The following is a 24,572-nucleotide window of genomic DNA, read 5'->3' as shown; positions in this document are numbered from 1 at the left end:
ACTAAAGCTGGGACAATAAGGATGCATTTAAGGACATTTCTATCTTGCCAAACAAACATTGGGAGCTACAAAAGAAATCCAAAATGTTCGCAGTGGATCATTTAATTTACCTTCTGCTTAAAATAATGTATGGTGGCCACTATATTTATATAGTTGGAAAGAAAAAGGAAAGTTAAGACTATAGATATATACTTTCTCTTTAAGAAAGAGAAATCATTTTTAGACATATATTTTTGGAAAAGCAGGCATTAAACTGATGATCTCTTAGGAGAGTGGAGATGGGATTAATGGGAATGTTTATTCTCTTAATGTCCAAATTTTCTTTGTTGCTTTTTTAAAAAAAATGGTGTTTAATTTTCTTTTTTCTTATCTTTCTTTCTTTCTTTCTTTTTTTGAGACATGGTCTTGGCAAGATCACAGTTCACCACAGCCTCCATCTGCCAGGCTCAAGTGATCCTCCCACCTCAGCCTCCCAAGTAGCTGGGACTACAGGCTCATGCCACCATGTCCAACTATTTTTTTTTACTTTTGGTAGAGATAAGGTCTCGCCATGTTGCCCAGGTTGGTTTCAAACTCCTGAGCTCAAGTGATCCTCCAGCCTCAGTCTCCCTAAGTGCTGAGATTACAGGCATGAGCCACTGCACCAGCCAGCATTTAAGATTCTTATAACCAAATAGTACTTTTAAAAGAAAGAAAAGGACCAAATAATATCAGATAAATGTGGTCATACTGACCATTTGCTAATGGCCTGTTCAAGGCTGAAAACTTCTCCAATCGATCATTTCCATTCTTATTCTTCTAGTCTCAACCTATTTTCATTTCTTAATTGACTTGATTTTTCTTCAAAGATTAAATGCATTTGTTTCTTGTTGAACTCAGAATTTTCAGTTATTGTGCTTGTTTCAAAATGCTTTAAAATTAGTTCCTGCATTGCATTGAGAGACATATCAACTGAACTCTAAGGCCTGGTGAGGTCTTGCAAGCCCACCACTGCTTTCATTTGTTTGCAAACCCCATGGGACTCCTATTTCCAAGTGCCGGCAGTAGACACAGCTGGCAAAATTTTGTTCTGACAGACTACTTTATTCTTGTCAAGGAAAGTTTGTCAGTGGAAAATATGTCAGTAGAGGAGCTTCTGGAGAACTCCAGCATCAGGGGCACTGGGTTGTTATTTCTGGCTTGGCTGTAGAATGAACCCTGGGACTTTGGGCAAGTCACTTAATCTTTTAAAGCCTCACCTGAAGATAAGAATAATACCATGATTCTGTGACTCAAAGATACACATTTTCCCTGCATTTTATTATTCCTGAAATGGAATGTGTTTAAATAAACTTGCCAGCTTCCAGGCCCAGTATGGATACCTCAGTATGAGACATAAGTGACATTTGTGAATGTAGGTGAACTTGGAGGGCTACATAGAAGGTATCTGTTTATTTGATATCACATGGGATGAGTGATTTGCATTGATAGCATCACACATGTTTATTTGTATTTCATGTTAAATCAAAATTTACATTTATTCTAATCAAAGCAAATCTTTGTCTCTAGAGGACTGAATAAATATTTTCCTATTAACAAGCAATAGCCTCTAATAACTGTTATTAAATTGATAGTCCTCAACTGATGACATATTATAATCAAGGAAAAGGGAAAATAATACCAGCAGGCTAATGTTGAAGATTCAATAAGATTAAGCTCATAAAATGCTTAGCATAGTGCCTGGTGCATAGGACACACTCAAGAAATATTGTCATCATTGTCATCATCATCATCACCACCATACTTTATAACACATTACTCAACAATCGCTTTCCATAGCCATATTTCATTCACAGCCCCTGTGTAAGGAAGGCAGTAAAGTCTGATGCACCCGGCGACATTGGGCAAGTCACTTAATCTGAATAGGTGGTTCTCAACTTTTGCTGAATTTCAGAATTACCTTGTGAGCTTTTGAAAAATATCAGTACCTGAGTCCCAGGCCAATTAAATTATAATCTTTAGGGGTTGGGTCCAGGTATTTGAAATGTTATTAAAGCTTCCTGGTGATTCTAATGTTAATTATTTTGTGTTAGTGTTTCTCAACCTTAGCTGCACATGAGAGATCACACAGCTCAGATGAAGCCCATCAGCATTTCAGGGGTCAGATTTAGGCATCGGGATTTCTTTTCTTTTCTTTTTTTTTGAAGCAAAAAAGGAAAAAATTTGCCAAGCTTTATTTAGGCTGTAATGGTTACAGATAACACACATCTAACCCTATATTCCGTGCTTCCCATGCAGTCCCCTGAGCAGGCTCAGCTACCCTTTCCCTCCAGTCTCACTTCTTGTCTTCCTCCTTTCTTGTCCTTCTTGCCGTCCTTGGTGGCCTGGGAGGCCAGGGAGCCCATAGCATTTCAAATGGCTTCATTGTTGGGATCCACACCTGGGAGGTTCTCTAGGACACTCTGAAGGAACTCAGGGTCCTGCATCACGTCGTAATCATCCTCCTCCTTGGCTGGCTCAGATGTGTCCATGGCTGAACTGGCATCAATGTCTGCTGATTCCGCCTGGCCAAACTCTGCTCCGTGCAGGGACTTCTGCATGGCATAAGCAATCTTCTCTTCCTCAGTCATACTACTTAGGTCAGGAAGCCCAGTGCGGCCAAACTCTTGCTGGCTGATGGTCATCTTCAGCAGGGCATGATCTGAGTCTTCAGTCCCAGGCGTAGCAATCCTGGCCTCAGCAGCAGAAGCTGCAGCTGCCTGCCGGGCCTCCTCCTCCTGCCGCTGCCGCTGCTCTTCCATAAATACACGAAGGGCCAAGGCCAGCTCAGGATCAGCACTGGGATCTACTCCAAATTCAAAGTCACTGGCACCAAGACCCAGCATGGCACCACCTTCACCAGCCAAAATCGGAAAACTGATGAGAGCATTAGCCAAACTGAGCCCAGAAGGCACTGTCACCAGATGAGAACCGGTTCCATCTTTGCCATTCAACGTGTTTACAAAGGCTGTCAGCTTTTCTGTGTTCACCTCCTCTTCCCCAAAATTGATAATGTCAACATTTACTTTCTCCTCCTTGAGTGTTTAGCCAGTTTCACCAGATCCTTCTCATTGTCCTCCACCGGGTTTCCCACAAAGGCAATGATGCGGATCTTGTCATTCTTGTCTTGTCGGCGCTTCAGAGCCAGATGGGCCACGCTGATGCCCGTGCAGAAGGTGCTCTTGCCCTTGGGTTGGACAGTATGTAGCTTGGACAGGATACGGCCAGTGTCTGGGGTGAGTGTGGTCAGCACTTCACAGTCATTATCCAGTGTGATAAGGCCCACGTTGTTCTCAGGGTTGCTGCGGGTCTTTGAATGACAAACTATGTTGACAGCATCCTGCTGGGCCTGCAGCCGGGTGGGTAAGAAGTCTCCATTCTGCATATACTCACTGTTGTCCACACTTGTAGTTAGCATTTGCAAAGTCTCTCCAACTAGAGGTGAGAAACTGGGGTCAGGAATAGGCGAGCCCTCACTGATTTCCTCCAAAGGTGGGATCTGAGGTAAAACATCAGGACGACCAAGGTGAACGCCTGGCTCCACTTCCGCCTTTGTTGTCACTTGTGCCTTGTGTTCCCCAGAGACCAGTGGCTGGTAAATAATGCAGGAGTTGCCACTGGAGCCTGCTCATTGAGAGAAAGATGAGCCAGACTGAAACTTTTTGTAGGGAGAAGGCTTCAAGGGAATCTTCTTAAATACTGTGTTGCACATGAAGCGCTGGAATCATTTAGCGTAGAAGCGTGGGCGATGCACTGAGACAGTGTCTCCGTCACGTACCAGGGCTTTCCAAGATTGCTCCAACTTTTTAACAAACCTGTAAGACTGTAGAATGTCAATGATGCCAATATAAAGCAGAAGCCTTTCCCCTTTACTATTCTGGGCAGGGATGCCACCCATGTGGTCATCGGTCTCCACGGTGCCACCCCGTCGAGCCTCTCCCTGGATGGATTCCATGGCTGTGGAATACAGAGCCTTTTGGGGGGCTGGTCTTCGAGTATCAACTGAGTATTGTGTTTCGCTGCTTAAGGGCTCTCGTTGTGCATGATCTATATTATGGATTGACATCAAGAGGCTATAATCCATTATCTTGAAGCTCTGCAGCACCAAACAGTCACGCTGCAGGGTCTTACAGAGAGCATTGTGCATGTCAGCATCCAAAAAAAGACCATCAGGGATGTCTTGTAAGAAGTCTAGGTCTTTAAATGTGGGAAGAGGCTTCTCTCGCTCTTTCTGGGAAGCCCGCCGTTTGTAGGTTGAGCCTTTGAGGTCATATTTGATATGCATTTTTACCGATCTTGGTAAAAGATTGTTCATCACCACAATCCGAATGTTCTTGTCACCTGCCTGCACACAGTACAGTCCATAAAATTTAGGCAGCAAAGTCCGAGGGTTCTGGTTGAAGTTCATGTAGTAACCTGGAAGCAGCTTCTGCAGAAACTCCGCCTCTTTATGTTGGACTGTCTTAATAATGAACTCATCGTCGCTGGACACATAGAACAGGGAACCACTAGCTCCAGAGCTACAGAGTTCAATCAGCGGCTCACTGCAGAGGGAATATAAGTAGTCATCGGGCCGGATACCAAATAGCTCCCGGAAGTAGCGGAAGGCAACAGGTGCATAGGTCTTGAAACTAAAGTCATTGTAGTGATGAGCAGGGGTCAGTTTGCTCCCTTCACTGGGAAAGAAGATACTCTCCACCATGTGGAAATCTTGCATGAGGACATCACGCTCTGGTTTGGTACTCAGGCTCCCCACAGTGTGGGTAATGCCTAACTGGATGGCACCTTTCAAGGCTGATGAGGTTGTCTTTTTATATGTTGTCTCTCCTGAGGAAGCAACACTTCTATGGCCTGTTTTCTTGATGGGCATGCCAGAGGCATAAGGCACCTCAGATGCCATGGGTCTCTTGATTCCAAATGCTGAGGACGAGGTACAGGAAGGGACCGCGGGATCAAAGGATGAAAAACCGACCGAAGACAACGGCCCGGAGGAGGCAGACGCCATCTTGGCAGCCCCCTCGCCCTCAGCGGCCTGGCTGTCTTTCAATCCCGCTCTTCCTCTTCTCGGAGACGTTACCAACGTCTCTTTACAGAACCCGCGTTCTGTGGGCCACCCCCCACCCCCTCCGGGGCCTCCCTCAGACACGTCGAGCCGGCTGCTGGACCAGCTGAAGGCCACACCATTAGCCTGGCATGGGGCAGAACTCACGTCTCGCACCCCCTCCACAAGTTTAACCGCTTTCCACAGAGGATACTTTCCCCTTTCACAGAAGAGTAAGCTTAAGCTGGCTGCTGGGACCTTGCGTCCAGACCAAGCCACATCTGAAAAAAAAAACGAGGCATGAAAAGTCCCAGAGGAGCGAACGCCCCCTCTCCGTCCTCCCTAGCCACGGCCTGTTAATCGCCCAACCTGGCCGGGATTTCTTTTCTAAGTAGTGGATCCCATACATCAGAATCATCTGGGGCACTTGTAATTTAATCCAAACTCATGTGCTCCAGTCCCCCCAATTTTTATTTAAGTCTGGGGTGAGGGCCCTACAATCTGTACTTTTAGTAAGTTCCCCTGTTTTTCTCTGGTATAGAGTTTGAGAATTGCCAGTCTGATAAGCCTCTGACTGGTGGTGATGGTTGCCAGTCTGATAAGGCCCCACCTCCAACACTGGGGATCCTATTTTGATGTCATATTTGGAGGGGGAAAATATCCAAACTATATCAGAGACCGTTCATTCAGCAAGCACTATAATGCTATTTACCTGCAGCACCCTACACTGTTCCTGGCACACAGGAGATGCCCAGTGAATATTTTTGAATGAATGAAATGCCTGCTGTATTAGTCAGGGTTCTCTTAGAGGGACAGAATGAATAGGAGATATATATATATATATATATATCTTAATAAATATATATATCTTAATAATATATATATCTTAATAAACTCATATGAGTTTATAATATGTTTATATGTTTATAATGTTTATAATATGACTATATATATGTGAGTTTATTAAGTATTAACTCACACAATCACAAGGCCCCACAATAGGCTGTCTGCAAACTGAGGAGCAAGGAGAGCCAGTCCGAGTCCCAAAACTGCAGAACTTGGAGTCTGATGTTCAAGGGCAGGAAGCATCCAGCAGGGGAGAAATATGTAGGCTGGGAGGCTAGACCCATCTCTTCTTTTCACGTTTTTCTGCCTGCTTTATATTCGCTGGAAGCTGATTAGATTGTGCCCACCAGTTTAAGGGCCCACTGATTCAAATGTTAATCTCTTTTGGCAACACCAAAACAGGCACACCCAGGATTAATACTTTGTATCCGTCAATCCAATCAAGTTGACACGTATTGTTAACCATCACACCTGCTATAAGCCAAGTATGATACCAGGTCCTGGGGATACAGAGATAAATATGATAGGTCAGCTCCTGAACAAACCATCTAACAAGGGAGTCCAAATTATTTTTTAAAAAGATAGTAATGGAGTACAGCAGTTAACATAATAGGAAGATACAAAACTGAATTGGGTGAACACTAGAGGAGGAGTTCTGAGGAAAGCATTGAACTAAGACTGCAGATGAGGGGGGATCAGGAAAGACTTCCAAGCAGGCCAGCACAAGCCAAGTCTAGAAGGTCCAGCAGAGAGTCAGTCTGGCACAGAAGTGAGGTGTGAATCTTCCAGCTGAGCAACAGCCTGGACCAGGCACAGAAGCATGACCATCACCGTGGTTTTGTGAAACCAACAGAAGATGAACATGCTAACTGTTGGTGAGTAGAGAGACCACAGGACCCAGCATGTCCACAGCTGGGGTGGGAAGGAATCTATGTTTTCTCCTCCTCCCAGCACATACGTTCGCTGGGTGCTCAAGAGCTGTGGTCTTCTGGTATAGATGTGGCTGAATGACAGGAACACTAGACAGGAGAGTGAAGGCCCCTGTTCTCAGCTTCAAGGAAAATTTCTTATTCATTTTTGTTCTTTAGGGCCAAGTTCAAGCTTCTGCAAAGACTGGGTGTTCCCCAAATGCTTCAGACAGACTGGCAGGGCAGCAACACAGCCAAAATTGTGAACAAGCTCCCCAATTGTTCCGGGGACTTGCTGTTCTCCAGCTCTTTCCCCTGAGGGCCTCTGGAGGCTGGGGTGTGCAGGCCTGGTATTATCTGTGTCAACTGAAATAGATTTTCTGGCATATAAAGAGACGCCACAAAGGAAGACATATACCCAGCTACATGGGTGTGTATCCCTAGATGCATTTTTACCCCTAAAGTCAAGATCGGATATTTCTGACTGCTTTCCACAAAGCTAAACTTGGACAAAAACTGCATGTAAACACATTAGTTTCCCCAAATCACTGTCTTTCATCATCTAACAATTAGATTACAATTTATTGGTTTCTAGAATTAGATTAAAGCAGTCCATAGACAATTAGACTTATTAAAATAATATCTGCTAAAAGGAAAGCTTCCAAGTTGGTTTGAACTCCAAATTATTCAAAATATAATATCCACATTTTTTCCCTGACCTCCCTTTTCTAATCCTATTGAACTCTGTCTTAATTTTATATAAGGTTTATTCATCTTGATCAGAAGCTTAATAGACTAAACTGGAATTACTATATTTAAGATATATGGCTCTGAAGGGGACTAGAACTTGTTTTCTTTCTTAGATTTAAAATAAAGTCAATTTCAATTTAGTTAATTTCAAGAGCTTTTTTATTTTTTCTTTCCTGGGGAGGGCAAGTATGTTTCAATTGTAAAGAAGTAAACAAAAGCCATTCTCGTTCATTAAGAAAGTGTAAGGTTAACAAAATTAAAGCACCCACATCTGGGTGAATTGGTCTCTCAGAACAAACCAACTATTTCTACATGACAACAATAGTTTGCAAGTGATTGTTTTGACACCTCCCCATCTATAGTAACAAGAACATATAATAACTTGAGGAAATAAACAGGGCATAAATATGTCTAGAAAGGAGAGAGAGAATTATTTAGTGAGTTCAAATCCAAGCTCTAGCCTCTTCAGAAAACCTCAAGAAAAGTCACAAAAATGTCTAGATCTCCCTTTCCTCACTTTTACATGGAGAATGAAAGTACCTATGTTGAAAGTTGTTTAGTGGTTGCTAAGGGCTGGGAGAGGCGGGATGGTGAGTGACTGCTAGAGAATGTTGGGGTTTCTCTTTTGGGGTGATGAAATGTTCTTGAATTAGATAGTGGTGATGGCTGCACACCTTGTCCTGCATCCTAGGAAACTCCTTAGTCTCAGGCAAACCAGGACAGTTGAACACTCTAAGCCAGCTGTTTTTATTCAGGGTTCATGGGCAATAAGAGACCCATTTGAGTTCAGTATTATCAAGCATGGCCATTGGACTGTCTCATGCAGTAGCTCTCACACTTTAGCCTCCATCAGAATCAGCTGGAGGTCTTCTTAAAACACAGGTTGCTGGATCCAACCTCCAGAGTTTCTAATTCAGTAGTTCTGAGGTGGGGCCTGAGAACTGGTGTTTCAAACAAGTTCCCAAGACCAGACTTTGAGAAGTACTGGTGTATGCATTTAAAAATAGATAACATTGGGAAAAGGCCTTATGAAAATAAATAAATAATAAAATTGAAAAAATAAAAATTGATATATTATGGGCAAAGAAATAAATTATACTTGAACAGAATTTAAATTTCAGCTGCCATGATGAGCAAGGGTGAAATTTCACAAGTATTTCAGTTTATCTGTACTCTTTCTCAGAGCTACCCAAATTGGTGTTAGGGTGGAAATATTGTGGAGGAAGATACGTTAATAGTTGTGCTAAGAAAATAAGCTTGCACTTTTAGCCAATCAACAGTAAAATGAGTTTGAGTTAATCTTTAATATAGTAATATGAGATGTAAATTCCTGAAAGATATGTCATATTTCCAAATTTTTTTTTTTTTTTTTGAGACAGAGTCTTGCTCTGTCGCCCAGGCTGCAGTGCAATGGTGTGATCTTGGCTCACTGCAACCTCTGCCTCCTGGGTTCAAGCGATTCTCCTGCCTCAGCCTCCCAAGTAGCTGGGACTACAGGCACGTGCTACCACTCCCAGCTAATTTTTGTGTTTTTAGTAGAGATGAGGTTTCACCATGTTGGCCAGGCTGGTCTAGAACTGCTGACCTCAAGTGACATGCCCTTCTCGGCCTCCCAGAGTGCTGGGATTACAGGTGTGAGCCACTGTGCCCAGCCATATTGCCATATTTATGCTTTTATTTTCAAAGTTGAAACCATACGGTTTCATTCTTTTTTTTTTTAAAGAACAAAACAATAGCCATAAGCTTTTTTTTTTTTTTTTTTTTTGAAGTCTAAAACCCATGTTTAATGCTTGCATAATAGTCCATCCAGTGGTGAAGGAAAATTTACTAAACCTAACCCTTATTACTGGACATTTAGGTTGTTTTCATTTTCAATTTTCAGGCATAGTTTTTTTACTTTTGTCAACCTAATTCCTTGAAAAGAATCCTTAGGGCAATGCCTGCCTCAGCCAGCATGGAAGTGTTTCCATGTTTGATAAGCATTGCTGCATGCTGGCCCATGCAGGCTGAGCCATGGTCATGCCACTGGTAATTCACTGTACTAGCTTCCCCATGACCTTGGCAGCACTGGAAGTTATTTTAAAACACAAACTACAGTGAGGTGGGAGGAACTGGTTTAATAAGCATAAAATAGTGTTTGTCTTTCTTGAACTGTTTACTTTTCTATTATTACTTCCCCCAACTTATTTGGAAAATTTTTAAGCTTACAGAGAAATTGAGTCTCATATCCTCTTCACCAAGATGCAATTGTTAATATTTTGCCATATGTGCTTTCTTTCTCTTAATATGCACACGCACTTTTTGCTGAACCATTTGAAAGTTGCAGACATGACACTTCACCCCTAAATACCCCACCATGAGTCTTCTACATAATCCAAATAACCATTATCAAACACCGCCTACATAAGAAATTTAACATTGATAGAAAATAGTATCTATTATGCAGTACATATGCAGATTTCCCTAATAATCCCAAAATGTCTTACACAGCTGTTTTTTAAAATCTAGGATTCAATCAAGATTCACACATTGCATTTGTTTATCACATCTCTTTACTGTCTTTCAGCCTAGAAAAGTGTACTGATGTATGTATTTATTTATTTTTGAGACAGGGTCTCGCTCTGTCACCTAGGCTGGAGTGCAATGGCACTATCTCGGCTCACCGCAACTTCTGCCTCCCGGGTTCAAGCGATTCTTGTGCCTTAGCCTCCTGAGTAGCTGGGACTACAGGCATATGCCACCACGCCCAGCTAATTTTTGTATTCTTAGTAGAGAAGGGGTTTTGCCATGTTGGCCAGGCTGGTCTTGAACTCCTGGCCTCAAGTGATCCACCTGCCTCAGCCTCCCAAAGGGCTGAGATTACAGGTGTGAGCCACCACGCCTGGCCTCCTGATGTATTTTTAACTCTTTCATCACACTGAATCTTTTTGAAAAGTACTGTCCAGTTGTTTTACAGTATATCCCACATTCTGGATTTGCCACATTATATTTTCATAACTATATTTAAGTTAAACATTTTTGGTCAAGAACACTGTATATGTGATGATGTGTACTTCCCATTGCACCCCATCAAGAGGCACATGATGTCAGGTTGTCCAATTACTAGCAGGGCTGAGTTTTATCACCGGGTTAATGCGGTGTCTGTTGTAAAAACACATTTTCCATTTGTAATTAATCAGTAATGTATGGAGGTAGTAACTGGAGACTGTGAACATCATGTTCCCCAACATTTCACTCAGAGGATTTTGTGTCCATTGATGATTCTTCCTAATTAGTTATTACATTGTTGGCTACAAAGTGATGATTTCTAATTTGATTAGGATTCCTTTTCATATATTAGCAGATATTCTTCAGTATAAGTCAGCTATATTCCCCTTTTAAAATATCTGGTCTTCTGGCCTCATGAACTCATGGGTTCTCTTTTAGATACAGTATTATAATCCATTAACACTGATCTTCTTTTTGAAGCTCAAATTGTCCAAACTTTGGCCAATAAAAGCTCCTTTAGTGCCATGTTGGTGGTATAGTGGTGAGCGTAGCTGCCTTCCAATAAAAGCTCCTTCGAGCTGACTACCGTGTCCTGTTGACATGTCCTCATTAGTCTTTCAACAATTCTTTGCTTTTTAGCAGAATAAGATATTCCAGGCTCTGCTTCTACTTCCACTACCCTAGATTGAAATGAGCAATTTCTCCAAGGAAAACCTGGTTCCTTTTTGTGGGAAATCATACTTATTAATAGTAACCAAGGTCTGGGTGGCAGTTACGCTCATTGCTACTGGGTACCATTGCTTCTAGGCCTTGTCTGGAAAGAGCTAATGTGTACATACGTGTGTGTGTGTGCCTGTGTGTGTAGCTATTTATAAAATAATGACTTCACACTGATACCTCCAATTCCCTTCAATTCAATATAATGTCACAAGGTTCTTCCTTACCTTCCTGTATTCCACGTTTGTATTTCCCTTTTACTACAGTGAGAGTCCTGGATCTCTAAAATATCAATATATTTACTCTCTCATACAGTATACATGAAATAGTTTCATAGTTACTATGTCAATAATACACCAAAATAAAACCTAGTAAGTAAAATTCAAGATTTTCCTGAAGCTTTTTTTGTCTGTAGAATATATCCTCCAATCCCACCTGAAATGAGAAAAAATAAGTAAAAATTAAAAAATTAAAAAGATAGGATATATCCTACAAAGGGTATACTATTGGATTGTTATGTTCAAAAATTTCTTGGATTATTTATTTTTGTGTGTGGGTATACGATCAATTTGATATCTATTTGTATTTATTTGTATCTGTATTCATTTTTATAGTTTGCTCTTTCCACCACTGTAATTTTATTTTTTGAAAATGTAGACCATGTATGTGGTTCAAAGGTGAAAACCTATATATAAAGTATGATACACTGTTATACTGGTGGCTGTCAATGAGCCATGCCTTCCGGTATTCGTGCCTTGTGTAGTCTCCTCTCCCACTGACACTGGAATGGCCACGGGACTTGCTTTGGTCAATGAGACACGAGTAAATATAATCGAGTAGAGGCTTGATTAGCTCTTGCATTGAGGCTTGTCTCCTGGGAACGCTCCCTCTTGGAGCCCAGCTGTCAGCTGTAGAGAATCCAGGCTATTCTCCAGGAGACAGAGGCTGGGTAGAGAGATCTGGGAGAATGAGACAGCATGTGGAGAGAGAGAGGCCAAGGGGAGGAGAACTGAGTTACCCCAGCTGAAGTTCCAGCTGCAGACAGTCCATGAGTGATTCCAGCTGACACCACATGGAGCAAAACACCACCCCAGAATGGTGAGAAATTAGTCATTAAGGCACTAAATTTGGGATAGTTTGTTGCACTGTAATAGATAAGTAAAACAAAAGATACACTCAAAGACGTGCAACCTCATCTATTTCAATTGGATATTGTTGCATATAAAACTATCCCAAGGCCGGGCGGACCCAGTGGCTCATGCCTGTAATCCCAGCACTTTAGGAGGCGGAGGTGGGTGGATCACAAGGTCAGGAGATAGAGACCATCCTGGCCAACATGGTGAAACCCCGTCTCTACTAAAAATACAAAAAAAATTAGCCGGGCATGGTGGTATGTGCTTGTAGTCCCAGCTACTCAGGAGGCTGAGGCAGGAGAATCACTTGAACCCGGAGGTGGAGGTTGCCGTGAGCCAAGATAGCACCACTGCACTCCAGCCTGGGTGACAGAATGAGACTCCATTTCAAAATTAAAAAAAAAAAACAAAAAAAACCTACCCCAAAACTTAGAGGTTTAAATCAATAATTTATTGTTACTATATCTCATAACTTAACAGGTCAAGAATGCAGTAAGAGCACAGCAGGAAAGCCTTGACTCTGTTCTACAATTTCTGAAGCCGCAGCTGGGATTCTCTGAGTGCTGGATGCTAAAGAGCTGGGTGCTGTTTGGTATGTCTCTCTTTCTGTCTCTATATCATCATCCCTCAGTATCCACAGGGGATTGGTTCCAGGACCCCCATGGATATCAAATTCTGAGGATACTCAAGTCACCGATTATATAAAATGGCATAGTATACCAGCCTGGCCAACATGGTGAAACCCCTTCTCTTACAAAAATACAAAAATTACCTGGGTGTGGTGGTGCATGCCTGTAATCCCAGCTACTTGGGAGGCTGAAGCAGAAGAATCGCTTTAACCCGGGAGGCGGAGGTTGCAGTGAGCCTAGATTGCGCCATTGCACTCCAGCCTGGGCAACAGAGTGAGACTCCATCTCAAATAAACAAACAAAAATGGCAAAGTATTTGCATGTAACCTATGTGCACCCTTCCTTATACTTTAAATTCTCTCTATATTACTTATAATACCTAATACTATGTAAATAGTTGTTATACTGTATTTTTTTATTTGTATTTTTCCTTTTTCCTCAAATATTTTCAATCCAAGGTTGGTTGAATCCACAGACAGGGAATAGCTTCTCCACACAACTATCTTAAGCTTCTTCCCAGCGTGGGAATTTCATCCTCATTGCTTCTTACATGATATTTCAGGGGTCCAAGAGCAAGTGTTCAAAGAGACAAGAAGTAGAAACTCTCTATTTCTTAAGCCTCTAACCTGAAAACTGGCGGTGTCACTTCCACTGTATTCTGTTAGTGAAAGCAGTCGCAGAATCTACCTATATTCAAGGGCCATGAACATAGACCCCACATTTTGATGGGAAGATATCAAAGAATTTGCAGCCATCCTTAATCTGCTGCACTGTCCTCTATCCCTTCTTTTTCATTTCATTCTCTCCTTCCTTACAGCACACTTAAAAAAAAATTTTAAACCCAGAAGTTTTGTTCCCTTTTTCTCCCTATGCAACAGATAGCATTATTTAACTAATTTCTTGTATGTTGCTTTTTTTCTAGACAGCTTTATTGAGGTATTGTTGTCACACAATGCACTGCATATATAAAAATGTAAAATTTGATGAAATTTTACTTGTGTATATATCTGTTCATCACCAACACAATCAGGATAATGCACAGATCCATCACCCCCAAAGGTTTCTCTTTGTAATCTTTCCCTCCTACCCCTCTCCACCCTCTCCCCGGGCAACCCTGATCTCCTTTCTATCACTATACGTTAGTTTGCACTTTCTAGAATTATATATTAATGCAATAACCCTGCATATACTCTTTTTATGGTGGTTCTTTTGGGAGGTCTGGCTTCTTAGACTCAGCATCATTGTTTTGAGATGCAACCACATTGTTGCCTATATCACTAGTTTGTTCCTTTTCATTGCTGAATAGTATTTCATTATATGGCTATATCTCAATTTGTTATTCAATCATCTGTTAATTGGAATTCAGGTTGTTTGCAGTTTGGAGTTTGTCTTAGCTGCTCTGGTATTTTACCATAGCCTGGGTAGCTTAAACAAAATAAACTTATTTCTCACAGATCTGGAGGCTGAGAAGTTCGAGGTTAAGGTACCAGCTGGCTGATTTCACTTCTGGTGAGAACCCTCCTCCTGGCTTGCAGACAGCTGCCTTCTCACTGTGTCTTCACATTGGAGAGGGAGATAGAGAGAGAGAGAGAGAGAGTGCATACACATGCTCTCATCTTTCCTCTTATAAAAAAACTAATCCCATCACAGAGACCCCATCCTCACAACCTCATGTAAAACTAATTACCTCCCAAAGGCTGCACCTGTGAATATCATAACACTGGGGGTTAGGGCTTTAACATATGACTTTTGGGGTAGCACAGTCTTTTGGTTCATAACAAGGCTATTACAAATAAAGGCCTGAGGGAGCTGGTTTGTCCATTCTGCCATGTGAGGACACCTAGACTGTCCACGTATGAGGAGGAGGGCCCTCATCAGACATCACATCTGCATGCATTGATCTTGGACTTTCCAGCCACCTGAACTGTGAGCAATAAATTCCTGTTGTTCATAAATTACCCAGTCTAAGGTATTTTGTTATGGCAGTCTGAATAGACTAAGACAATGGCTTTGGCTAACAGAGATGGTAAGAAATGAACATCATCTTTGCAGCACATAACTGAGCCTCACTGTTTGTTTCCTGGTGGCTCTTAAGTCTTGAAACCCATCACTGACCAGTAAGTGCATGTATGGGTTATGTGAAGCCTACCTATATATTTCTCAAGTGTCCATGGTCAAATTGGAAACTCATGGGTTAAGGGAAGTATCCAGTCCGAGTAGCAGCTCTGTGTTGGCTGACTTACCAGACTGTGTTTACTTAATATAGATGAATAATGAAAAACTTTAATGAACTATGGCAGCACCTCCAGCTTCTAATAGATCTGAGCATGATGCTCTTCCAATAGTGAAATTATGCTCAGAGTTCAGACCAAATTGCATTAACTGTTGCTTCCATGTTCTCAATAAAAAACAGAAGCATGAGTCACATTCCCATTTATAAAAGTAATACTTTTTTATACTGTAGTAAAGTCTGCAGAAATGTGTCTAGCTAGACCTCAAGAAATGATTCCTTCTGGAGTTACCATGGTCAAGGGTGGATCCTTGACTCTGAGTGGTCGGAGATTTAATGTGGTCAGTTGACCTGAAGCCACCCAGAGACAGAAGGAGGCTCCTGTCCTAACTGAGGGTATATGTGGCTCAAAGCAGAGGCCATATTGGTGTATCCCTGTGGTAGCCAGAGTCTGAGAGGATGTTGTGAGGTGTCAGACAGCTTAACTGATATGACGCAATCAGCACCAGGGAGCTCAGAGGAAGGTAGGTGATTGCAAAGACAAGAAACAGTATAGTTATTAACTCCATGGAGCAACTTCCTAACTTCAAATCCTGATTCTGTTACTTACTAGCTAGGGTAAATTACTTAATCTTTCTGTGCCTACATTAAAGTGAGTAAAAATGTATGAAGTACATAAAATAGTGCCTGGCTCCTCGCGTTTTTATATGATAGTAATTACTTAGCTAAAGGATGAACAAAGACAAGGTAAGTCAGGACAGCTCCTTGTCAGATTGGGATCAGATTGGAAAAAAATTGGTATTTTACCAAGGAAGGCCCAAGACTCCCTGGTTAAGTTCTGTCTGAATAGTGGCCCCCTAATAACATCCACATGCTAACCTCCAGGACCTGTCACTATGTGGTAGCAAAAGGGACTTTGCATATCTGTTTAAGTTACAGATCTTGAGATGGAGAGATTATCCTAGATTGTCCAGGAAGCCTGAAGCTCATCACAAGGGTCTTTATAAAGGGAGACGGGAGGGTCAGAGGAGGAACTGTTCCACCAAAGCAAAGATCAGATTGACTGGGGCCATGAGCCAAGACATGCAGATAGCCTCGAGGCTGGAAAAGGTAAGGAAACGGATGCTCCCCTAGAGCCTCCTGAAGGAACCAGTCCTGATGGTATCTTGACTTGAACCCAGTGAGATTGAACTTGGACTTTTATTTTTTATTTTTTATTTTTTATTTTTTTGAGATGGAGTCTGGCTCTGTTGCCCAGGCTGGAGTGCAGTGGCGTGATCTCGGCTCACTGCAAGCTCCGTCTCCCGGGTTCACGCCATTCTCCTGCCTCAGCCTCTCCGAGTAGCTGGGACTACAGGCGCCCGCCACCACGCCCGGCTAATTTTTTTGTATTTTTAGTAGAGACGGGGTTTCACCGTGGTCTCGATCTCCTGACCTCGTGATCCGCCCGCCTCGGCCTCCCAAAGTGCTGGGATTACAAGCGTGAGCCACCGCGCCCGGCCCGAACTTGGACTTTTTGTTTGTTTGTTTGTTTGTTTTTTGAGATGCAGTCTCTCTGTCGCCCAGGCTGGAGTGCAGTGGCGCGATCGGCTCACTGCAAGCTCTGCCTCCTGGGTTCAAGCCATTCTCCTGCCTCAGCCTCCTGAGTAGCTGGGACTACAGGCGCCTGCCACCACACCTGGCTAATTTTTTTGTACTTTTAATAGAGATGAGGTTTCACCGTGTTAGCCAGGATGGTCTCAATCTCCTGACCTCGTGATCCGCCTGTCTCAGCCTCCCAAAGTGCTGGGATTACAGGCGTGAGCCACTGTGCCCGGCCTGAACTTGGACTTTTAACCTCTAGAACTGTAAGATAATAAATTTAGCCACATTAATAAATAAAGCCACTAAGTCTGTGGTAATTTATTACATCAGCAATAGGAAACTAATACAGTCCTTAAAACTCAGTGAGGTATCAGTACTTCTATTTTGCCTCTGCGGGGTGGGGGTGATAGTTCCTGATAACACAGAGTCAGCTTCCTAAATCACTCCAGCAAGCTCTGTCCAAGCAGGGATTGCCGTTCCTGGTGCATGTTTCTTGTCACTTCAGTCACAGAGGATGATGCTTGTTTTACTTTATCCATTGATTGGATCATATAGTAAGATATCTATTCTGGAGCCATAGTCCAAAAATGTTACTGATTAAATGAAGAAAATTATGTATTCATAGTATATTCAAGGGTGTTATTGTTTATGCAGTACCTAGGTTCAATGGAAAGAAAAGTATACATTGGTTGGGCAGAGTGGCTTGTGCCTGTAATCCCAGCACTTTGGGAGGCTGAGGCAAGCAGATCGCTTGAGCTCACGAGTTTGAGACCAGCCTGGGCAACGTAGGGAGACCCCTCCCCCCATCTCTACAAAAACATTTAAAAATTAGCCAGGTGTGGTGGCGTGTACCTGTAGTCCCAGCTACTGGGGAGGCTGAGGTGGGAGCATCACTTGAACCGAGGAGGTTGAGGCTGCAGTGAGCTGTGATTGTGCCACTGCCCTCCAGCCTAGCCAACGGAGTGAGACCCTATCTCAAAAAAAAAAAAAAAAGTGTAAACCAATGTTTGTGAAATAAGTCATTTTTTTGGTACTTAAGTCATGTGTTTTTAAGGATTAGTGGAACTATTTAAAAATATCCTACAATGAGTCCTTTTGAAATGTTGGTAATAGCATTCTTTCTCAATTTTCTAAATCAAGATTTTGATTTGTTTAATTGGGAGCAGACTTGTATTGTACCGTATCTTTAAACTGTAGATTCCACTTATGATCTTCACTCATTTATGCATTCATTCTTCCAACCCCTCTTTGTGGAGATGCCATTTAGTGCCAGCCTCTATCCTAGGAGTTGGAAAACAATATGATAATGAAAGGAGCTAGAGAATCAGCAAATACTCAGGAAAATATGTCAGGCTGTTAAAAAGGCTATGAAGAAACTAAAATAGGGTGATGTGGTAAAATTGAAATAAGCTTTAAAAACTCATTACTGATTTCTCTGTGGTGATCCACACGTGGGAAGGTGTCTTGAGAAATGCCTTTCCATCTGTGAAACCCTTAGTGTAGCTCAAAGAGAGAATCTGGGTGGAGCTTGGAGTGTTTGCTCCCCCTGTAACTCTGAAGATTAACTTATTTATCCCTTTGAAGGTAAAAGAAGAGAGTGTTAAAAGACCCTCACACAGCAGACACACAGTAAATATTTATTTTTATTATTCCTTATTTGTTATTGCCCAGCCCTCTGTGGTGTTCTCAGTTCACTGGGCAAGTGAAGTTACAAATACACAGCAATTAGTCTCACTTATCAGGGCAGTGGTCTGCTCCAAGTATTCATGTTTAGAAGGCAGAGGGTGGGAAAGGAACATTGAGAAGTGTTCCTTCCTCAGAGGAAGGCTGCTGCACACAGTCACCTGCCTGGCCCCAAGATGTCTGCCTGGTATGTATGAGCTGCTCGGCAGAAAAGGCATCTGGTGTCCCCCCAGCATGGCACAGGGGAGACATGGTCCCATGACTGCAGAAGCCCTTCAAGTCCCTTGTCTTCAAGTATGAGTAGGGAGCTTTCCATATATGAACTCACTGTTTGCTACCTTAGTTCTAAAGCCCCTTCTCCTGGCTGCTCACTCTTCCATTTTGGTTCTTGTCCTCAACTTTGCAATTGACCTTCAAGACCACTTTTACAGCAATGGCCTCGGATCTTTCAGCAACAGTTCTTGTTCTCCACCCTAGCTGTGCTGTTGCCTCACAGCTCAGATAAATCCCCGCTCTGAGTTCATGTCAACCCTTCCGAAGCAGCTTTTTTTTCCAGGGACTACTCATGTGAACAGCCTCCCAGCTTCCACGCTTTCCCTATCCCATTTTATGAGCTTGAAAACTAAACATTCAGAGAGTGTTTCTCAGACAAATTAGCCAAAGGCAGTATAGTAGTAGAGGTTAACCATGCAAGTTCAAAGCATAGCTTTGAAAAGGAGATCTTCCACTTAGTAGCTATTCAAACTTGGGAAAATGACCCCCTCTAAGGCTCTACCTTCTCATCTATAAAATGGGGCTAATGATTCAATAATTCGGTGAGGTGATGTCCCAGGCCTGGCACATAGTAACTAAATGTGAGCCACCACTGCTGCCTCTCCTGGTCCTTTAGCTCAGGTTGACTCAGTGGCATCATGGTGACCTTAAAGCATCTAAGGGTGCCTAATTTTCCATTAGAGCATAATGAAGCATAAAGCATGAACTTCATAAATCTTGATTATAAGAGTGGGATCCTCATTCTTGAAGATCAAAATGGAAAAACGTGGGATGGTGTGGTTCAGGTAAAAGACGATGCAGTGACTTTATGGAGGTCACTTATTTGGTAGATGTGACAGGTTACAAGTGTCAGAAAAGTCTGATCCAAGGCTTGATCACAGAACACCCTGAGAAAATGTGTAAAGAAGTTAGTGCATGGCTGAGTTAAAGAAGTGGAGAATAAGCCTGGAAAGATAAGAAGGGGAAGGCATGGAGAGCCTTGAATGCCAGGGTGAACAGCAAGTGGTGAAAATGCTAGGCTAGGGGCTCGGTGTGAATTCTCGTTCCACATCATACTAAGTAAGGCAATGGTGTTCAAATTTTTTTGAATATGGCACACACTAAGAAAAATGTTTTACACTGTGTTCCAGGACACATGCCCATACATACACAAATGCACACAAACCCATGAATCAAAGGTGAATGAAATCGTTTTTACCCTAAGTATGCATGACATACTCTGATATTTTCTCTTCTACTTCATTTCTTAAAGCTGCTAGCTATGGACACGAAATTGGTCTCACCGTCCATTAATGGGCTGTATCTCACAGGTGAATTAGATAATCTTGGAAAAACTACTTCCTGGCTGGATGTGGTTGCTCATGCCTGTAATCCCAGCATTTTGGGAGGCCAACATGGAAGGATCGCTTGAGCCCAGGAGTTTGGGACCAGCCTGGGCAACAGTGTGGGACCCCATCTCTACCAAAAATTTAAAAATTGGCCAGGCATGGTGGAGCATATCTACCAAAAGTAAAAAAAATTAGCCAGGCATAGTCCTAGCTATTCGGGAGGCTTAGGTGGGAGGATCACTTGAGCTCAGGAGGTCAAGGCTGCAGTGAGCTATGATCACACCACTGTACCCCAGCCTGAGCCACAGAGTAAGACCCTGTCTCAAAAAAAAAAAAAAAAAAAAAAGAAAGAAAAAAGAAAAACTACTTCCTATTTGTGAACTTTAGATTCCTTATCTATGAAGAAGAGGTAATGCCAGTCTGATAGAGCTGATGACTAAATAAAACAGCACTTAAAGCACCTGGCACAGAGCTTGACACATATTGCATATTCAATACACAAAGTTGGGAATATTTTTGCCAATTTATTGATGAGGATGAAGAGAAGGATTTTGAACAGTCAAAGGTTCCTGGAAATTTTTAGTCTGGTGATTAGGAGACATTGTGCAGTGACATTAATTGGATGAGGAGACAGGATAAGGCTAACTAGGGGACAGTTTAAGGTTTTGTTTCATGGTGTCAGTTTTGCTTTTATTTTCGGACTATAAAAAATCATATTAGCTCATTACACAGTTTGGTTTCTGTATTTTTAATTGTTTGATGCCTTAATATGCAGACGTTTTAATTATTTATGTATTTTAAACTTTCAACTTCTTTCTATTGCTTTAGACTTGGAAAGCCCCTCCCCACTATTAGAAAAGTTAAATACTCATCTTCATTTTATTTTACTTTTTTATGTGAATGATTTTATTTTAACATTTAGCTATTAATTCTTCTGAAATTTATTTAATGTATATGTGCATAAGGTGAAGTTCTTACTTGATATTTTTGCAAATAACTAGCCAATTTCCCCATGCCATTGTTTAATAATCTATCCTTTTCCAATTGCCTTGTCCTATAATATCATGTATTACATCCATGCGTATTATATATATCCAGTTATGTGTGTATTTGGATCAACTTTTTGATTATTTTGTTCGGTTTATTCTTGCGATCATATCTTTTTTTTTGTTTTTGTAGAATTGTGCAAGTTTTCAAACATATAGCAAAATATGTTTGAAAATACAGAAAGTAATGAACACTATATGCCTAACTCCCAGAATTAACAAATAATTAGCATATGTGCTTCAGATATTTTTAAATTAATAAAATTTATCTTTTAATAAAGTGTAAAATAGAATAGTCTTAGGTTCATAGCAAAATTGAGCAGAAGGTACAGAGATTTCTCATATACTGCCTGCCCCCACACATGCATAACCTCCTTCACTAGCAATATCCCCCTCCATAGCTCTGGAGGCTGAGGCAGGAGGATCACTTGAGTACAGGTATTTGAGGTTGCAGTGACCTATGATAGGGCCACCACACTCCAGCCTCAGCAACAGAGCGAGACCCCGTCTCTAAAAAAGAAAAAAAATCCCCCACCAGAGTGGTACACAATGAACCTATATTGATACATCATTATCACCCAAAGTCCATAGTTTATATTAGGGTTGACTCTTGGTGCTGTACATCGTATGGGTTTTGACAAGTATATAATGACACGTATCCACTATTACAGTATCTTACAGAGTAGTTTCACTGCCCTAAAAATCCTCTGTGCTCTGCCTATTCACCCCTCCCTTGCCCTGAATCCCTGGCAACCACCGATCTTCTTGCTGTCTTCATAGTTTTGCCTTTTCCAGAATGTCATATAGTTGGGATCATACAGTATGTAGTCTTCCAGGCTGGCTTCTTTCACTTAGCAATGTGCATTTAAGGTTCGTCCATGTCTTTTCATGGCTTGATAGTTACTTTTTTTAGCACTAATATTTCATTGTATGAATGTGCCATGGTGTATTTATCCATTCACCTGTTGAAGGATGTCTTGGTTGCTTCCAAGTTTTGACAATTATGAATAAAGCTGCTATAAATATCTATAATTTATAATGGACATAATTTTTGAATTATAAATATCTATGTGTGAGTTTTTGCGTGGACATAATTTTTTATTTATATGAATAGTCTGATTGCTTGTTCATGTGGTAAGAGCATGTTTAATTTTATAAGAAACTGGCAAACCATCTTCCAAAGTGGTTGTACCATTTTGCATTTTTTATCAGCAATGAATGAGAGTTTCTGTTGCTCCACATCATCAGCATTTGGTGTCGTCATTGTTTGGGATTTTGGCTGTTCTAGTAGGTGTAAAGTGGTATCTCATTGTTATTTCAATTTTGCAATTTCCTAATGACATATAATGTTGAATATCTTTTCACAGGCTTATTTGCCATCTATATGTCTTCTCTGGCAAGGTGTCTGTTCAGGTCTTTTGTGCATTTTAAAATCACGCTTTTCATTTTATTATTGTTGGTTTTAAGAGTTCTTTGTATACTTTGGATAAGAGTCCTTTATCAGATGTATCTTTTGAAAATATTTTCTCCCAGTCTATGGGTTGTTTTCTCATTCTCTTGACATTATCTTTCCGAAAGCAGAAGTTTTTAATTTTAATGAAGTCCAACTTCAGTTATTTTTAAAGACCAAGAATCACTACAGATATAATGGAGGTGATTTTGTACCTTTTCTCACACTCTTTTATTTCCTTACTTGTCTAGAGGTGAATCACTGTCATGAAGCTCATAAGCGCACGTACCATTCATGTTTTTACACTTATATTTTGTATATACCCATGAACCGGATAAAATTTTATTTTGTTTATTTTTAAAATTTACAGCCATGACAGGCCAGGCATGGTGGTTCACACCTATAATCCCAGTGCTTTGCAAGGCCAAGAAAGGAGGATTGCTTGAGCCCACAAGTTTAAGACCAGTCTGGGCAACATAGCGAGACCTGTCTTTATAAAAACTTTAAAAATTACCTAGGTGTGGTGGTGCATGCCTGTAGTCCTAGCTACTTGAGAGATTGAGGCAGGAGGATCACTTGAGCCCAGGAGTTAGAGGCTGCAGTGAACAATGATCATGCCACTGCACTCCAGCCTGGGTGACAGAGAGAGACCTTGTCTCCAAAAATAATGTAATTAATTAATTAACTAATTAATTAAAATGTATAGCAATGGCATTATGCTGTGCATATTATTCTGCAACTTTTCTTTTTCACTCAACATTATATTTTTGAAATGTATCTATGTTGATACTTATACATCTAATTCATCTATTTAAAATGCAATTGCATTGCATTCTATCACGAGTAAACAGAAACGAACATTAATTCATTCCTCAATAGATGTACATTCAGGCTTGTTTCAATCTGTTGGTTTTTGTTTTGACAATTACTAACAAAGCTGCAAAGGACTTATAGTACATCTCTTTATGCATATATGTAGACATTGAATACAGACATAGAAGTGGAACTGGAGTTTGTAGTATAAGAACATCTTTACTAGATATTGCCTAACTGTTCTTCAGAGTGGTTTGCCAATTTACACTCCCACCAACAGTATATTAATTCCCATATTTTCTAATTCTAGCATTTGTTCTAGCCAGACTTGAAATTTTGTGGGGGGGGTGGGGTGGCTAAGTAGCTGGTGTAAAAAACCATCTCATTGAACAATTTTTAATTTGTTTTTCTCAGATTATAAATGAAGTTAAACATGCTTTGATATGTTTATATAATTTGCCCATTTTCTATTTTTCCTACTTCCATTCTTTAAGGATACGGATGATTTGTCTGTTATGCATGTTTCAACTTTCTTCTCTTGATTTTGGACTTTTTTTTAACTTTGTTAATAATCGTTATGGTTATACAGGTTATATGGTTAAAGCCAAATTTGCCAATTTTCTCTTATTAATTAGATTTTTAAAAATCGTTAAGAATTCCTTTTCTCCCCTGAGACTACAGAGATAGTATCTTATATTTTTGTCTAGAAGTTGTAAAGTTTTTATTTGGTTGAGTATCTCTCCTTCCTTTATCCACTGTGCAAGAGTGGCTCTTGTATATCAGACCTCAAAGAAAACTAAACAGTCCTTTGGGCACCCAGGAAAACGATCACATCATCTAAAAGAAGAAATAAATTAAGGTTGGCCTCAGATACCTCTCTCTTTCTCTCTCTCTCTTTTTTTTTGAAACAGGGTCTCACTTTGTCACCCAAGCTGGAGTGCAGTGACACTATCATGGCTTACTGCAGCCTTGACTTTCTGGGTCAGATAATCTCCCACCTCAGCCTCCCAAGTAGCTGGGACTACAGGCATGCACCACCACGCCCTGCTAGGTTTTTGTTGTTGTTGCTGTTGTTTGTTCGTATTTTTTGTAAAGACTGGGTTTCGCCATGTGGCCCAGGCTGCTCTCAAACTCC

The 24,572-nt window shown here is 41.2% G+C and overlaps 1 protein-coding gene across 1 annotated transcript; it reads right to left on the bottom strand.

Annotated features, from left to right (window-relative positions):
- Positions 1–2,173: 2,173 nt before the first annotated feature.
- Positions 2,174–5,023, bottom strand: LOC100599403 (putative PIP5K1A and PSMD4-like protein). The gene is given in 2 exon segments (XM_012505655.2): positions 2,174–3,058; positions 3,061–5,023. Coding segments are annotated over 2 exon segments (2,730 nt in total). The 3' UTR covers positions 2,174–2,291.
- Positions 5,024–24,572: the final 19,549 nt, after the last annotated feature.

The sequence above is a fragment of the Nomascus leucogenys genome, chromosome 3 (genome assembly GCF_006542625.1).
Source record: "Nomascus leucogenys isolate Asia chromosome 3, Asia_NLE_v1, whole genome shotgun sequence".
Lineage (NCBI taxonomy): Eukaryota > Metazoa > Chordata > Mammalia > Primates > Hylobatidae > Nomascus > Nomascus leucogenys.
The sequence above is the reverse complement of the archived record's forward strand: the minus strand, read 5'-3'. Positions and strand labels throughout refer to the sequence as shown.